This window comes from Oculina patagonica, chromosome 13, assembly GCF_052425735.1.
Source record: "Oculina patagonica isolate OP01 chromosome 13, crgOcupat, whole genome shotgun sequence".
NCBI lineage: Eukaryota > Metazoa > Cnidaria > Anthozoa > Scleractinia > Oculinidae > Oculina > Oculina patagonica.
The window spans coordinates 27912410-27930388 of NC_135770.1; the positions used below are offsets into that span (position 1 = coordinate 27912410).

Here is a 17979-nt window from a genome sequence, read left to right on the forward strand (position 1 = left end):
AAAAAAATAACTTGATTCGTCATTCGAAATAAAATAGGCTGAATACCCAGCCCCCCTTTTTTACTCAGATCCATCTGTCAATTAATACATTAAAAAATATACAAGTCTAGCTAAAACGAGATCTAGTAAAGCCATCAGAGCTACAAAGGGAATACTAAGAAACCATTCAGACGATGAAGAGAAAAATGCGTAAAAACTTGTGTGGAACAAATATATTACACAAATTTTAAATATTGATTTCTATTTTGCAGCTATCTAGCTTATTTAAAAGGGAAAGCCCTCCCCTCTCAGTAGTTAATCGAACAAGTAACAAAACATTCACAGTAATATTGTCAACATTTTGAACACGACATATCAAAAAATCGAGCCACTATTTACAAGATATATTTCTGTAATGTTTCTCGCATGTCTCTTCCTCTAGCCTGGAATGGACTTGTGTCATCTGTTCATTTATTACATTCAGCATAGCAACCTTCTCTCATTGATCAATTAAAAAAAATATCATGCATTCAAGAAAGTTTCACAGAAGTAATATCAACATTTTTAATTAAGCGACTGCTTTAAGATTCTCGCCTTCCGTTTCGTCTAGAATGGACTCGGTGCGGTCCCGCCGATTGGTGCAAAGGAGCATAAAAGGAACAAATGCCCCAGCGAGAGTAATTCCACCAGCAATCTGGAAAGGGAGAACGTAGGAACCCAACTTGTCTGCTAAGAGACCTAAAATGGAAAAGAAAAATAATATTTGTGAACAAATCCGCTCATAACATTACATTCTGGAGGGAATTTTTCAATAAACGAAACTGTTTAGAGCGGTTTCACTTGAATGTCGAAATGTCCTCATCACGGTTACCGTTCCTAGGTAACACAAATATTTGCTCCCAAACCGATTGATTATCCAGCACAATTTAACAAGATCTACCAAAGATTTCTCAGCCTTTCCCCCATTTCATTTTTGATCGAACAACTAGTTACTTAAGACAGATATAGGGGCAACTCCCCTTTCTTGAAGAAAAAATCTCCCCCCCTTATTGAAGCAAAAAAGAGCTCACCTTAAATGTGCCCCCTATCCCCACCCCACTTTCTTCCAACAAAAGAGCCCCTCCCCCCCCCCCGCTTTTCTTAGCACGTCTGAATCCACCACTGACTTTATTTCCATAAAATATTCACGCAAATCTGCGATTTTAAGTTTGAAAGTTTTTACAGAAGCCCTTCATATGAAATCTCCATTATGTCTCTGTTTGTCTAAACAAAAGCAAGCTCTTACCTGCTAGTGGAGGGCCACTTGCCAAGAAAACTGACACCAACGTCATCTCCCAGCCAATCACTGCAGCAGTTTTCAACGGGCTGGCGGTCAATAGGATGGCACACAAGCTTGTGAAGAAGAATCCATCGGCGACACCATAAACTACAATAAAGATGACCAGAGGGATGTATGTGGTGGTGAGAGTCACCAGAATTATGCTCAGGCCGGCTACAAATTCTGCAGCCTGGAAAACGTAAAATGTGTTGACCTTCTTATTGTTACATAGAATGCCAGCCAGAAGCCGACCAATGGCGGAACACAGCCCGTAGTAGATAAACAGCCTGGAACCTTTCTCAGCCGAAATGCCCAAATCTTCGCAGTAGCGAATCTGAAGTAAAGGAGACATCACAAGTTAGCATGTTTTGACAAGCAGCAGGCAACTCCGACAACCATTGGCAAAGTTACGGTTTACAAAAAGAAGCTGCAAGATCGCTTCAAGCTCAGTAGTGGAGCAGCTCCTACAAGCTAGTAATTCTACCGGTCATTTAGTGTAGCAGTTGCTATTGCTTTGGGGATAGGAACATTGTTCCTGTTGCTTGTTCTGTTGTTCTTGGCTTATTCAACTTCGTTAGAGGTTTTGGATGGGCTTATAACTAGGGAGCTTACAGCCGGAGCGGCTTAAAAGAATCTGTTTGGAAATTAGCTGAAAAGAAAAGTCATGAAATTTCTGATCAGCGAGGGATTGTAAAAAAAAGCCACTTTGATTAAACCTTTTGATCTGCGCTTTCAATGAAAATCTATTCACTGTTTACCTCTATATGGAGTATAAATTTATGTGAGGATGTTATTACGTTAATTTGGAAACGTTGGAGGGTTTGTATCCGTGGGGGCTTATAACCAGAACGGTTTCTCGTTAGCAGACTGATGGCCGATAATCACGGGCTTACAGGCGGGAAAGGGCGGCTTATGACCGACATTTCACTGAATTTCCAGCCTGTTGCACCCTTAGAAAACACCCCCCCCCCTACCCCCGGTCTTCCTCTATGTGCCCTCGACTAACTTACCAAATGAATCTGCGGGACAAAATGACCAAACTCCACCACGCATGCACCGACTATAATGGCAATTACAGGTGGCTCTTTCCACACAGAAAAATCAATTAGCTGCTTCTTCGTGGCAACCTTTTCATCCTTTCCATCTTCTCCACTGGTACCTTTATCTTGTTCTTTGTTGATGTCCTCGTCATCACTCTCTACGTTGGGGTCAAAGGTCACGGCAAGTGAACACAAGACGAACGCGACCCCAGCCATAATACGATAAGTGGTTTGCCAGCTACCAGTGGTTCTCACAAGGGCCTCTAATGTGGGACCCATAATGAGGACTCCTCCGCCGTGCCCTGCTGTTAGTACCCCAGTGGCCAGTGATTTTCTCTTCTTAAAGTACTGGCTTATAACAACAAGTCCCGAAGAGAACGTACAGCTTGATCCTAAGCCGAACAGAAGGCTGTACGTGAAAAACAGCACCATCATGTTCTCCACAAAGGAGCTGGTTACCAGGCTCACCACACAGAATACGCCTCCGATCAGAGTGGTGATCCGGCAGCCGAACCGATTGATCAAAGCTGTAGACAGATGACCAAAGAGGAAGGACAACGAGATGGCTACAGAGCCCACCCATGCTGAAAAATCAAATAAACACAATCTTTTATGAGAACCCTGTCGCTCAAGAGAATCCCCCCATGGTAAAGTAAAAGAATTTCCGGACCTAGTCGCTCGACAGGGTGGCGCGTAGAGATCTACGTTTACCGCGAACGGCGAACCGCTGGCAGTCACGTGACTAGTTTGCTGTCACGTTTGAGGTTAATTGTTGACGTTTTCGATAGCAGAAGGTAGGTTTTTACGTAAGTCATTCACCTCAGCTTTTCATGGGCTAGAACTGCTAAAATTTGCGTTATCCCACGTATGAATGCTTTTGATATACAAAACAATCCTGCATCTTTCATGTTTGTCGAATTTAAAGAACAAAAATTTAAAAAAATAATATAATTATATATTTTTTGTCTTCTAAATTCAGCGACGGCCGTACTGGAAAATATTCCCCAGGGTTCCTTTGTTTTTATTTGCTTCAATCTAAATGCAGACACTGTCACAACCTCTAACTCCAAACGCCAAACCTCAATCTACAGTGGAAAATATTCCCCAGGGCTCCTTTGTTTTTATTTGCTTCAATCTAAATGCAGAAACTGTCACAACCTCTAACTCCAAACGCCAAACCTCAAACTACAGTTTGAATCTAAAGGTCTCTAAAGGTTGCCTTATAGTTCGCCAGAACCCACTGATATTCCTGGGTGGAGAGAGACGATGCAAGGGTATAAAAGTGTCTTAGCCAAGAACATAGCATAGTGCCCCCCCCCCCCGGCCAGGGCTCGAACCCGGATCTCTCGAGCCGTAGTTCAGTGAGATAACCATTAGGCCACCGTGTAACCGTCGTACCTCATCTCCCATACTAAGGGACGGACCATTATGTTTCTGGAGGGGGGTGTGAAAAATATTGAAACAATTGTTTACAGGGCCTAAAAAGACAACATAAATTTCTTGCAAACACGACATGCATCAAAAAATAGTTTGTTTGTTTTTTTTCGAAAAAGTGTTTGAAGAGGTGCATAAATTTAAAAAAAAAGTTTGCAAAGGAAATTTTTTTCATACCCCCCCCCCCCCACCTCCAGAAAAATAATGGTCCGTCCCTAACCCTTTAATTTTATTCCAAGAAGTTACCAATATGTAATTTCTCCTTTAACCGTCCGTATCAGTACAGTGGAACCCCGCTTTACGGACACCCGCTTAATACGGACACCCCGATATCACGGACAGTTTCGTTGTCCCGACAAATAGCTCATATATTTTCTCTAAAGTTTACCCGCTTATTACGGACACCCGTTAATACGGACAACGGACACTTTTCTGTGTCCCGAGTGACAAACTCATCGTTAACTCATCGTTAACCCCGCTTTACGGACGCTGTTTATCTGTGCACGTTGTCAAGTTTCAAGAACATATAATTTTAGCTCGAGAGCAGAAGTGAATGAGCGTAAGGGTTCCCTAGTTTTAACTTGTCAGAGTTACAGTTACAGAAGACACTAGACAACGTTTTGTTGCTGTTAAAATGCCTGCTTTGTTCATATAATAAAGTAAAGTCGAGAACCTTTTCAAATGATTCCACTGTCGAGTTTCAAGAACAGGAAAGTAATTTTTGTCCGAAAGTATGAGAAGGTGAGCGTAAGGTTTCCCTCGTTCCTGCACTTGTTACAGTTACAGTAACAGAAGAAACTAAACAACGTTTTGTTGCTGTTATAATGTCTGCTTTATTCCTTGAATAAAGAAAAGTCACGGACCTTTTCAACTTATTTCTAGAGAACGTTACTATAAAATTAGTTTTATTCAGAGAGTATGATAAATTACCATAAGGTTTCCATAGTTTAAACTTGTTACAGTTACACTACAATTGAACAACGTTTTGTGATCTTTTGTTGTCGTAATTAAAAATGTCTACCTTCGTCTCTGTGTCGATAAAACATGTGTCTGTGACTTTTTGTCTGAGAGCCCACTTAATACGGACACTTTGGCATGTCCTCTTGGTGTCCGTCCGTAGTCGATGAGTATAAATAAAATCATGAGCTTATTATTGGATCAAGAGCCCCTTTCTTCCTGGAAAATAGGAGGTTTTCTTCTAAAAATATCAATTTTTACGCATATGTTAAATAATTTGCAACAGACGACGGTCAACTGCCCTCCCAGTAAGCACCCGTTAAATTAATTTTTTATTTATTTACTAAATAGTCTACACTCTAAACCCGGGGGATCAAATCGAACAAAACCAAACGAATTTGTCATCGAACTCAATCGAATGAATTCGAAAGACATCCAACATAATTTCGTAATTTCCATTCGATTTTGTCGATTCAGATTATATTGTGATACAAGGTCAGCTCGCTTAGGTATCGTTCAGCGATAGAACTAAATCGAACCTCATCGTACTTTATCGAACGTTCGAATTGGTTCGATTTGCATTTATTTTTTGTGAGTTCGATTTCGTTCGATGACCGGACAACATCGAATTTAATCGTTCGATATGGTTCGATTGGGTTCGATTGATGTGATACACCGGGTCTAAAGTTTAAATCGGCATAAAAATGATAGTCATCAAATTCACATGTTTGAGCGGAAGGCAGGATCACCTCACTGTTCTTTTACAGTTGATTCCATTGCAGTGAAATCGTTCTTGTGGAAACAAATTTATAGATACGCCGGGCCCCGTATGGCACCCTGCCGACGAGACAAACAAAGCAAATGTCTTCCTTCCTGTATTTTAAAGATCTCCATCGCTTGGAATAAAAAACAACCGATATGCTATGTGGTCTATTACTTTTCACTAACCTGTGGTTTCTCTGGATTCGTTGAAATAATTCATGAACACAGGGAGGAAAATACCAAAACTGAAAAGGAAACCCAACGAAGCGACCCAGGTCAACATAGCGCAAGCACAAACAAGCCATGACCAGATACCATCTCGCTTTCTTGGCTGGCTGGACGAGAATAGCTGAAGAATTGCCATCTCATTAGCTTATATCGCCCAGTTCTTCCTATAGTATCAAAATATTACACATTCACAGCTGAAGAAACGCGATCTAAAGTGTAGGTTTCGAAGCAAGTGGCGTGGTAAATTGAACACAATAGCCTGGCGAATGTTCTGGTCCAGTTAATCTGTTATTTAAATTTGTTAATGTTTTACTAGTTCGCTTTTGTCGCTTCCTTTGTAATCGGTACTCTCAAAGAGAAACCCTCAAATCAAGTTTCACCATACAGTTAACTCTCTCAAGACGGACACTTCTATCATGAAAAGCCGGATAGGATTCGTTTTCCCCACGTGGAGGGGGGGGGGCAAATTTCACGTTTGTTTGTACACTAAACTCTCGTTAAGACGGACACCTCTATAACCTCGTTCCCAGGTGAACGAGGTTGACACCTCTATAGAGGTTTTGCATGGCGGCCATGTTGCATGGCAGGAACAATAGAATATTTTAAATTCTATGGGACAAAATGTTCATTCTAATGTAAAACATTTTTATTGTTTTTGCCATGTAACATGGTCGCCATGCAAAAATTTTATAAGACAGAGACCTAGAGAGCGTTCACCATAAACAACCCGTGAGGTAATGTTTGGGAAAATGTGGATTGTCGTTTTTTAGTACTGAGTACTCAAAATAATTGATATATATTTTCGCAGGAGCCCATTCCTGATTTCCGTTCTTTATTATTACACTTTATGGTGAAATTGTTTGTAATGTGTATTTCGTTTCTGCACTTTTGTTTTGGCCGGACGCGCGAGTTATCCGGTTATAGGCCCATCTACCTGGAAAAAAATACATCCGATTATAAGCCCCCCCTGGATATAAGCCCCCCCCCCCCCCTCTGCCAGATGACAGTACTGAACAAGGCTAAATGTTGCTTTATTATGCGTTTTTAACTTCAAAACGTATTTCGATCAACACTCCCGTCGCTCTTTTCGAAACGTTTTTTTCATTCCGCTTATAGGCCCTCCCGGATATAAGCCCCTCCGCTTATAAGCCCACCCAAAACCCCATTACGAAGTTGTATAAGCCCAGGGCTTATAACCGGAATTCATCGGTATACTATTGCATGTCCCTTTCAGGGAAATCTTTTGATTTTTATTTAGACGGGATACTGACGATACTGTGACTGAAATTTTTTGGTGCATACAAATATGCCACATAGTAAAACTCTCTAAATAAAAAGATATGAAACCTTAAACAAGTCCTTTAGTCGCTCTGAGCATTCTGTCGCCGTTCTATCGCGTTGAAAATAGGCTTTGGTAGATTGTGCTCCAAAAAGTGGCATATTATGCCACTAGCAGTGCTCAAAATTTTGCCAAATTATGCCAAAATTATGCCAGAATTCCCAAATTATGCTTCTGATTTCCGAAATTATGCTCACAAAATGACGTGGATTCTGTACATAGAGGCGCACAATAACGACACCAAGTTATGATGTTTTTCAAATAAACTGTTGTTGTAAATTTAGTTGTGTTTTATGGCAGTTTGTCTCGGCCGTCAGCTGTCCAAATTAGCTGCTCGCATCTCTGAACCGTTTGTAAAATGCCTCCAACGACTTAACAATCACACTTGTTTAGCTAAAACACGCATTGTAAGAACAAACGGCCTAAATTTAATTTATTTCTGCAGAAAATACACCATATTTACTAAATTTTATGAATTTATGCTCCAAAAAGTGCTAAAAATTGCTAATTATGCCGTGGCAGTGCTCGTTTCACAAATTATGCTTTTTTGCTCCAATTATGCCAAAAATTATGCTAGCAAAATCCACCAAAGCCTAGTTGAAAACAGGGCCGGCGGTGAACAGTTTGTTTGTAATTGTTTTTTCTTTAATGTTCTGTAAAAAAGTGTGAGGAAAATAAAAAAAAAGTCTAGACTGAAATTCATTGGTGATTCAAATCGATTGCAAAGTGCGTTTATTAGTAATAAATCAACTTACAAGTTACAAGAATCCGTAGTAAATACAATTGACAATACATAACATTTCCACTGTACTCTTTTTTATATAAGAACGTCTAATTTTGGGGCCGAGGCTGAGAGTTTTAATTTTCTTTGCGATTTGAGGCTGAAAACGTTCTTAAGATGTTTCGATAAATCAATGAGGATAGTCCTGCACAAAAATAAAGAAGTAGAGCCTGTTGGACTACAAACTGAGATGTTCTACACAGTGTCGAGAAATAAGAAAACCACATTGTTAATGTTAAGGTATGTTAATTGGACTGTTAGACCACAGACTCTCAGCATGGGGTTTCTTCTTAAAAAGAAAGAAAGGGAAGCCTCGAGCCAAGTGGCTCATACTTCCGGAGCTTATCCCGGTTTCGATAATAATAACCGATAATTAATAACCTTATATTGCGCAAGTATCAATCAACAATTTTCACCTGCGCATTTCAATATTAGCAAAATTAGAACTTCATTCGATAACTTTAAGAATTAGAATTAGAATTAAATTAGAATTTAATTCGATAACTTTAAGCGGCTAGGAATATTTCTACTCCCCCTGGATGGGATGCTAGTCCATCGCAGGGTACCCCCCTCCCCCCCAGCATTTTTTCGCCGGTACCCATTTATATACTTGGGTGGAGAGAGGCACTTTGAGGGTAAAGTGTCTTGCCCAAGAACACAACACAGCGACCCTAGCCAGGGCTCGAACCCAGATCGCTCAATCCGGAGTCCGGCGAGCTAACCATTAAGCCACCGTGCCTCCCAGGAATATGTTCTTAGCAAGTTCTAAAAGTTTGGTCAATCTCAGCCTCAACGTACTTTTTAAAAAGGTTGTTTTGTAAAAAAAAGAGTGTGTGCATCATTTGACTACAGGGCCAGGAGAACAAATATGGGCTACGATAGCATTACACTAAAGTACCCCATTTTGGAACTAAATGTGGTGGAATAAGAAATACAGTCTGTACCTTTTTCGATGGTGTTACAAAACGATAATGTGGGGTTGGGAAAAAAAGTTACGAAACTATTAAATTTCCACGCGTGTTATCTATAAATGTATCGAATAAGGTGTATAGACCTGTAATCTGAGGCCCTTAGACTATTCTGAGTTTACAGTAAAAAATTGCAACTCTATTTAAAATTTAATTGCAGCACCGCTCGACCATACTTTGGTTTACGGTCGCGAAATGACTCTTGAATGTCACGCCTTGGTAACAATCATCAGATATGCCAGTGCGCATGTCAGCAACAGGATACCGCTGATGTGGAAGGTTGAGCCATCATTGCAGCCATCTGTATCACAACAGTGGACCTCACACTCCATCGTTTTAGTGGCAGCTTTGCATGTAGTGTTGGCTTCTTTAACACATTGCTTTTTTAGGAGACATTTCTTGGCAAACGTTTCGACGTCACCGACTTTAGTGTACACCTTGCCGCATCTGTCAAATGCGGGATGACATGTTTGACTTGTTGTTGCGCAGGCATTCCAGGAGATTGTGGTGGAACAGGTATAGCACACCAAACTCATCACTGAAGTAAATTACAAAAAAACGAGTGAACGGCTGAATAAACGAACGAACGAAAGAACCAAGGAATGAATGAATGAATGAATGAATGAATGAATGAATGAATGAATGAATGAATGAATGAATGAATGAATGAATGAATGAATGAATGAATGAATGAATGAATGAATGAATGAATGAATGAATGAATGAAAGAATGAACAGATAGATAAATGAATTAGCAGCCGACCTAAGAACCATCGAAAGAAAGGGAGAATGAATATAATTAAATAAAATTAAAGGCAAACCCTTTACTCTAAGCTACGTTTACACGGAACTGGACGGAACTGTTCCGAACCGAACCGGACCTGATCGGCTTCTGTATACATGCAACCGTTTCGGGAACCTATCTGGTCTGGTTCCATGTGAACACCTGGTACTTCATTGGTTGTTTATGGAACCGGTCCAGTACGGATCCAAAACTGGACCTGCAACAGCAGGTCCAGATTTGGAACTGCTTGGATCCGTTACGTTCTGAAACGGTTCCAGAACGGTGCTGTGTAAACAGAAGGCCTATTTTCGGACCGTACCCATTTAGATCAGTTTGGAACAGGTAACGTTAACGTGTGTTTGCATTTCGTATCAGGGGGAAATCTATCGGGTATGTGTGGGATAATACTTCTAGAACAAAACAATACAACCTTATAGAGCGGTTTTCACTTGAGTGTCGAAAGTAATTCGCGTTTGCATTGGTTTTGCATTACTACGCTCAGTGATTGGTTTAAAACTCTCGCGTCACTTTCTCAGCCAATCAGAAGAAAAAGTAAAACCAATCGTGACTCGCTCGCGCACGTTTTCCCGCGCTTCGTGCCGGCTAGTGTATTTGCTTCGAGTTTTGATTGGTTTACTGGATTGCCTGTGTCCTTTGTCATTGGCTAGATGGATTACTTTGGTATTGGTTTTACGGCACTCAATTGAAAACTGCTCTAATGGAAACAGTAAACTTAGAATGGAAAATAACAAAATTATAACGAGAACAAACCTCCGGTTTGATTATTCTAAAATATAAATAAATATTTACAATTATTCGCCGAAGGCGAAGTGATTATTGTTGAATAATCCCCGAGACGATAGTCCGAGCTTCTCAACCAATCAAAATTGAATTCACCTCTGGAAATTATACTAAAAGTAAATATTAGTTAAGGGTCACTGTAAAGTATTGTAAGTTTATTTGATTTCTTGTTCAGTATTCTAAGTATTGTAAGTATTGTAAGTTTACCATTTTTAAAGTATTTTTAGTTTTTAGCGTTTTAAAATATATTGTAAGTTCATTTGATTTCTTGTTCAGTGTCCCAAATTAGCCCACTCGCCTAAAAACGCCACATAAATAAAAGTTCCTGTCCTATTCTATTCGTATGGAGCATCTTTCGACTATTTTTCTGGCTTTAACTTTAGGTTCTCTTATTGAGAAATTTGGCAGAAACAACACGCTATACTTACATGTAAAAAGGTTGCCCTGATGTAAGTACTTACAAAAAAACTAATAAAGGCAGTAGTAAAGATCGGTAGCAATCTTAAGAATCGTAAGAAGCGTTTTATCATATTGACAAGATCCTGGACGCAGGATTAAAGAAGTGCTGAAGCGGAATCTTCTAACATGCACTTTAGTCAATATTGAGCTTTAAGGGCCATCTTACCTTAGACTTTCAAAGATCATACAGAGGAAGAAGAGATTTGTTGAACAATTTGGCTATAAAACATTGCGATAAAATAGAAAATGTTTAAACCATCTTGGTTGAAAACTTTTCAACCAAGATGGTTTTAACATTTTCTATTTTATCGTCAAAGGAATTACCGATGCCGTTATTTATTGAAAATGGCCTGTACGTAGGTATATTTGTTCACTTACCTACTGGAAACAAAAAGCAGAGCAGACAAACGCCAACTAGTCGCAGATTCATCTTGATTTACTGTGCTCTGATTCAGAATCACTGAGCGAGCGACTTCGATGTTAGTGATATACTGACACGAGATGAACTCAAGGTGAACAGATGGCCGAGCAGATCGAAGTCATTTACTGATGTCAAGTAGCTCCTCAAATCAACAGCCAATGAACAGAAGCAAAAAGTAGCCAATTGCCATATAAACATGCAATAAAGGTAAAGGCAACTCTAATAGTTCTTGATGCAGGGAAATTCATTTTAGATATCGCACATAACAATTGTTCTAAACTCTGCAAGACGCCAAAAATTGATTTGCTTTGAAAACTGTAGAGAAAAGAGTTCCCCGCAGTGGATATTCAAAATTGTAGTGATCTCACCTCACCATCTGGAGTAAAGAAAGGTCTGCAGGAGCCTCTTAACTGAGTTGTCATTTATGAGGGTCGTAGTTAATGAATAGTATACCATTCTCACTCATTAATTATGCCGCTTATTGTCCAGCGTCGATAAGATATGGGAGAAGATTGTGGCCGAGGCAATGAGGGGCTGGGTGCGAAAGCAATGTAGCCGTGTGTTACGTCGTCAAAGGGGAGGTTGGAGGGTCAAAAATTTACCCGGACCTCCCGGCTTGCGTAACGCTTTTGAAATGTCCCGAATCCAAGTAAAGGGATCTTTAAATAAGGAGATAATGTATGCGGTGATTCACAATTATATAACGCAATTTTCTATAAACAAACAGGGAGGGTTATGCAATCCACGCACTCTTGAATTCCGCGTTATAATTATGAATGAGAATAATGTTCATGTAAAAACTAAAAACTTTCAAAACCCTTCCCTTCTCTCCTCCGCAGGGGCCTGAGCATTTACAGATTTACTTATTTTCATAATCGCTCTTTCATTTGTTTTAAACAACTTGCGAGCCCTTCTTAATGTTTGAAGGCTCTTTTTAAACATAAATATTAATGCATAGTTAATATTTTTAAAATGTCATATATTGTATACTAAAGAAGGATCAACTCAAGGAAAACCAAGGTGGGCGGATTTTACGATAATTGGCCAGGATTTGGTGTTAGTAATTACGAGATGCAATTTAAGCTCGACTGATGTAAAATAAGATTACTGCAAAATAATACTAAGTTTACCCACAGAAGAACATATTTCACTCAACTCTTTAATTCTCTAAAGCCAAATATAGAACAAATGGATTACATATTCAGAGCTTAACTAATTACAATACTGAGCTTACAATTACCTGAGTAATATCGAGGAGTTGTAGCCTGGCACTAGGAAATAACATGTAATTTTTAAAGGAGTTATGTCATGATAGAGCATCTTGAAAAATTTAGCCTACATTTTTCAAGCTTGTCCTTCTTAACAATTCATGTTTCTGTTTGAGTATTGAGACGGGTGTCGGTAAAACGCCGACTCGGGGTCGGGGCCGGGGTCGGGGTCGGGGTCGGGGTCGGGGTCATTTCTTTCTTTTTTTTAATTCACTGAAAAAAAATAATTACAAAGTTTATATTAGCGTGTGGATCATTTCGAGTCGAAAAAAGGCATTTCCTTCACAATTCGCCACAAATGTTGATCCTTATAAGTTCAAAAGTATAAGAGAAGAATTTCAGTTAAGGTCTAACAGTCGAGAGGTGAAATTTAACTGTTACATAGAATATAGCGGTAAGATGTTGTCTACTTCTCTGTAATCGAATAAGTTACACCCGCTTTTAATGTTACGTGCATAGATATCTTTCCACGTCCGTCTTTTGACATCATCTTTCGACAGCATCTTTCGACGTGCTTTTTGAAATGAGCCAATCAAAACCGATGGATACCCTTGTTGGTTTCACCCAAAAGGTCAAAAAGTCATTCTGGCGGGCTGTGATTGGCGGATTTCGATCCGTGTTGTTTGTTTCAAAAAACCGCTATGCACCTAACACCAAGAGCGGGTGTAATTCTCGTCAGCATAACCTCAATTTTAGCCGTTCTTTGCTCATTTCGCATTTTGCTGACCAATAAAAAAGAACCACCTTGTGATTCATAAGAACTTAAAAAAATAGATTTTTTTAGAGGCTCTTCTGTTTTCAGTCCCACTGAAACAAATTAGGTATAAACTCGCGTAGACGTTGTCTCGCAAATATTCTAAATCTGTTTACTTTTAAACATGCGCGGCAGATTTTTGTAGTAGAATTTGATGGACATGAACTGTTTCAGGTGTAAATTGAATTGTATATGTTTTTGAGCAGTAAAAGTAAAGCTACCCTTCATATTAAAAGAAGTTTTGAGCGGTTTGTTTCGACAGAGGAACTAGCATGTCGGGCAGTTTGTCGCAACATGTTTCAGTCAGGAAAATTCCTCGACAATCGAAACATACAGCCAGCTTTTTAAAATTTTGCACAGACGTGAATTGCTTCATTTGTGAACTGGATCGAATTTGAACAGTAAGCGAAGATTTTATGGTGTGTGTAGTAAGCGGGAGCGACGAAAGGTGGGCAGGCTACAACTCACCATTTGCGTCGAAAACGATGTGTACTAGGATCAATTTTAATTAAAATGTCTTTCCGCATTTCGGTCACGCAAATTGGAAAAATGCCTAGATACCTCCACTTATATTTAAAACAATAACGCAATTTAGAAACTTAAAGATTGCGAGACATGTTAATGCGAGCTTCGCTGTCTAAACAATACAATTCTGCTTCCTTAAAAATATTTTTTGGATACGAAAGGCGGCTTTATTTTAACGATATAAACCTGAATTAATTTTCTCTTGCTACACAAACGCATGTGTTCCTGCTATGTTGGCGAGGAGATAACGCTCAGAAAGAAGTCGGCAGCAAATTCTATCCGCCAAGCTGTTAGAGAATTTCACCTGTCGCCTGTTAGACCACAAATTTCTTCTTTTATGCCTTTGAACTTATAAGGATCAAAATTCCCGTCTATTTTGTGAAGGAAATTCTTTTTCCGACTCGAAATTTCCCACACGCTAATATAAACTTTGTAATATTTTTTTTTTTGAATCGGTGAAATTTTTTTAAAAAAATTTAAAAATTGACCCCGACCCCGACCCTGACCCCGGCCCCGACCTCGAGTCGGCGTTTTACCGACACCCTATTGAGACGTTTGTCTCAATTTGAAGATAACTTTGCACTTCAGAAAAAAAATTCCCCCTTCACCCTCCCGCCGGGGGGAACTCCCTATAGTGACCTATACGGGGAGGCTCCGCTCGAAAGGGGTACCTTTTTAGGCTCTAGGTATATAAAAGGGTAGAGAAACTGTCATTTAGTTATTTAAAAGAGCCTTTTTTTCAAAGGCTCTTTATTTAAAAATACCAAGAACAGACCCACTAAACAGTCGATTCATTTATAATGTAAAAGTATTTCAAGAGATTTTTTAAGTAAGAAGTTAAAAAGAGACTGATGTAGTAACCCTTCTGTAGGTAACTATCCGTATGAAAGGGATGCCATTTTCTATCGAAGGGGTACCTTTTCTGTCAAAATTGGTATATGAAGGGGTAAGGGGTTGGACCTCGGGGTAGAGCCTCCCCGTATAAAAATTTTAACGTACCCCCCTCCCCTCCCCCCTCCGGGATAATACTCAAGAAGCTTCAAGATACCATGCAAAGCTCCTTTAAGGTGGCTCCATAGGGTTTCTTGACCGCGCGAAGAATGGGTACGAAAGGGCGAGCTTGAAATGCCGGCAAATCAAAACAAACATGGCGGCTTCACGCGAGCGTGAAATTTTCGGCGAGAAAACGCGAGACTTGCTTCCTGCCAATGAAACAACACCCGTGCTTTCCTGTGTTGAGCAGATAAAAGAGTTTACAACACCCTAAAAAGGTGTTTACAACGTCCGCGGTGCTTCTGACCGCTTTTGTGAAGTTCGTACGATCGAAAGCAAAAGAGAAAATAAAGAATAGTCTCCGCGATTGTGAGATACTTCGAGCAGAATTTCAGAGATTCTGCTACATAAAGGATTAAGGTATGTCTCTAACTAACCTTGGGGTTAACAGATATTCGCACAAAAACCGACAACAACGGGGAACGCTCGTCTTTACACATCAACTCGTATGGTTCGAAAGTTCGCGCATGCTCAAATAGCGATCTTGGACAATTTCTATTCTGATGACGTAATTGTTATTCGGGCGAAAATAGAAATTTTCCCCTTGTATTTACTAGAGTTTCCTTCGGTGAAATTCCTTAAAATTTGGCATAGATGTGATACCTTTTTAACTGCCCTTTTTGCCGTTCTTTTAAAAAAATTTGTAAGCCAGTTTTTTTGCTTAGTCAAAAAAACACAAAATAACCAAAAACGTAAAAACGACCTGGACAACCCCTACTTTTTTTGTTTTTAAAAGTTATTTCTCATCAGATTCAATCCGTTGGGAGAATTTCAAAAATTTTCACCGAAGAAAATTAAAGAAATTTAAGATTAAAGCCATAAAAACACCAAAAAATAGGACTTTTTGAGTAGATGTAGCTCAAAAACAAAGGCCGTTATTTTAAAAAAGAATAATGCACAACATATTTTAGTCCTTGTTTTTAATATTTCGGCAGCTTTTATTTGACTAGTTTAAAAAATAACGCGAAAATGATCTCTTGATGGGTATCACTTGTGCGCGCGCCGTAATATCTCAAAACCCTATGGAGCCACCTTAAAGGAGAAGTTCACTCCAGAATGGCCATTTATTTTCTTTACGCCAATAAAAAGTTTACACAAAGATATGTTATTCACCAAAATTGCAGCCTGCAACGTGCGTTTTAACCCTACGAAATCTTTCCCAAAACTCGACAACTGAACGCCGCCATCTTGGAGCTGGTAATGTATGCGTGACGTCAAAGAGCTCAGCCTGAAGTTTGGCGGGGAAGTTTAAATACTCGAAACTCCTTGTTTCTTCGTAGTGGCTTTTGTCTGTCAAAATGCCTGTTTGTGCTGCTCCATTTTGCTCAAACAGCACTCCAAAAAATTCAAAAAACAAGGAGTTTTGACAATAAAAATTTTCCCGCCAAACTTTAGGCTGAGCTCTTTGACGTCACGCATACATTACCAGCTCCAAGATGGCGGCGTTCAGTTGTCGAGTTTTGGGAAAGATTTCGTAGGGTTATTGCGAACGTTGGAGGATGAAATTTTGGTGAATAACATATCTTTGTTTAAACTTTTTATTAGCGTAAAGAAAACAAATGGCCATTCTGGAGTGAACTTCTCCTTTAAGATCAGCAAATCATGTCTGAAAACAAATTATAAATTCACTGCATACTTCCGATCCTTCTTTTAGCTACACTCTAAAACTCAATTTGCAACAATGCTCTTGTTGTACCAACAGTCTCAATGTCAAGCTTTGACAAGAGTCATCAGAGATGCCAGGACGCATGTCATCAACAGAACACCGCTGATGGGAAAGGCTGAGCCAGCATTGCATTCGTATGTATCACAGCACGTGACGTCACATTCATCGGCCCTTTGACAATAAAAGTTGCCTTCCTTAACGCATTGATCTTCGGGAAAACATCTTTTAATAAATGTTTCGCTGTCGCCGTTTTTGAAGTGCACCTTGCCGCATCTGTTGCGATCGGCATGGCAGGTTAAAGTTGTTGTTTTGCATCGGGGCCACGACACTGTAGATTCACATTTGTAACAAATCAACGCCATAGCTGAAGGGGAACAAAAGAAAAATCAGTCAGTCGATTGAGTAATGATAAATAAGGCGAACTGAAAATTGAAAACGCTCTTACAGATGTTTCTAAAATCTCGTCAACAGCTAGTCCATCTACTCTACTTTAACATATCAAAAGATGAACACCAAGAGTCAACCTAGATTTCGAGAAACTCAGGCTTGTTTGAAAACAAAAGAAAACGACAATCGTTGCTATGGTAACTTTTGTGACTAAGTGGCCCGTAAAAAAATTAAACTTTGGTCATATTGATCATTACGGTGTATTTTGGAAAACATCGAAGATTGGCTTCCTAGATAATTTCCATTTTTAAAAAACCCTTTTTAGGGCTAAAAAACTACATCGAGCCTCCTTAAACAACGGCCCAGAATGGAAACTCAAAAAAGAGCGGATCGGACCGAAAGTAGTTGAAAAAAAAAACTCTAACGATTTGAATCGTTTATATATCGGCGAACTGAAACAATAGTTTTTCTTTTAACCCAGAAGAGGCGTAAAACGTCTCACTCTGACCAAAAAAGCAGTACAACTTGTAAAAAGATGATTACAAACTTGTGTACCACGTTCAACAACATGGACATTATTCTCCTAAACTTTAGGTTCTGTAAAAAGCCGGTTTTAAGTCCCCCCCCCCACCCGTTTATATACCCCCGGCAGTTATAGGCCCGTCTGTCTGTAACTAAAAAAAAATATTCCGGTTATAAGCCCCCAGGATTTAGGCACTCTCCCATTGAACTCTGCCGAATAAACTTACTGGTTTAAACGTCACATTTACAAGCGCCAAATCTTATTGCTAGTAAATTAATTGCACGTAAAATGTGACTTTTTTTAAAATTAAATTCCACAGATTTGTATAAAATGCGACTTGGTCGAGTATTCGACTGAAGCAGTCGAATACTCGACTGAAGTTAATTCCGACTAAAAATAAATTCGGTTAAATTCGACAATTAAATTAGATGTTAAACTCAGTATTTCAATTCTAGTCAGCCCAAGTTAGTATTAGATTCTACGCGTGTAACATGCGACGTTAAAACTGGGCCTAAGTTTGCAAGCAGAAGAC

General features: G+C 39.4%; 2 protein-coding genes and 1 long non-coding RNA gene across 3 annotated transcripts in view; 1 reads left to right on the forward strand and 2 right to left on the reverse strand.

Moving 5' to 3' along the window:
* LOC144636624 (uncharacterized) overlaps positions 1-17979 on the forward strand; it is a 121065-nt gene that overhangs the window by 9737 nt on the left and 93349 nt on the right. The gene's annotated exons all lie outside the window — the stretch shown is intronic.
* On the reverse strand, positions 548-5854 carry LOC144634862 (monocarboxylate transporter 10-like). The gene is made up of 4 exons (XM_078493907.1): positions 5677-5854; positions 2308-2921; positions 1265-1631; positions 548-717 (listed from the first exon to the last, which is right to left on the reverse strand). The coding sequence occupies exons 1-4, from the start codon at positions 5852-5854 to the stop codon at positions 548-550; spliced, it is 1329 nt and encodes a 442-aa protein (XP_078350033.1).
* Positions 8480-11345, reverse strand: LOC144636559 (uncharacterized). The gene is made up of 2 exons (XM_078495795.1): positions 11229-11345; positions 8480-9344 (listed from the first exon to the last, which is right to left on the reverse strand). The coding sequence occupies exons 1-2, from the start codon at positions 11278-11280 to the stop codon at positions 9016-9018; spliced, it is 381 nt and encodes a 126-aa protein (XP_078351921.1). The 5' UTR covers positions 11281-11345; the 3' UTR covers positions 8480-9015.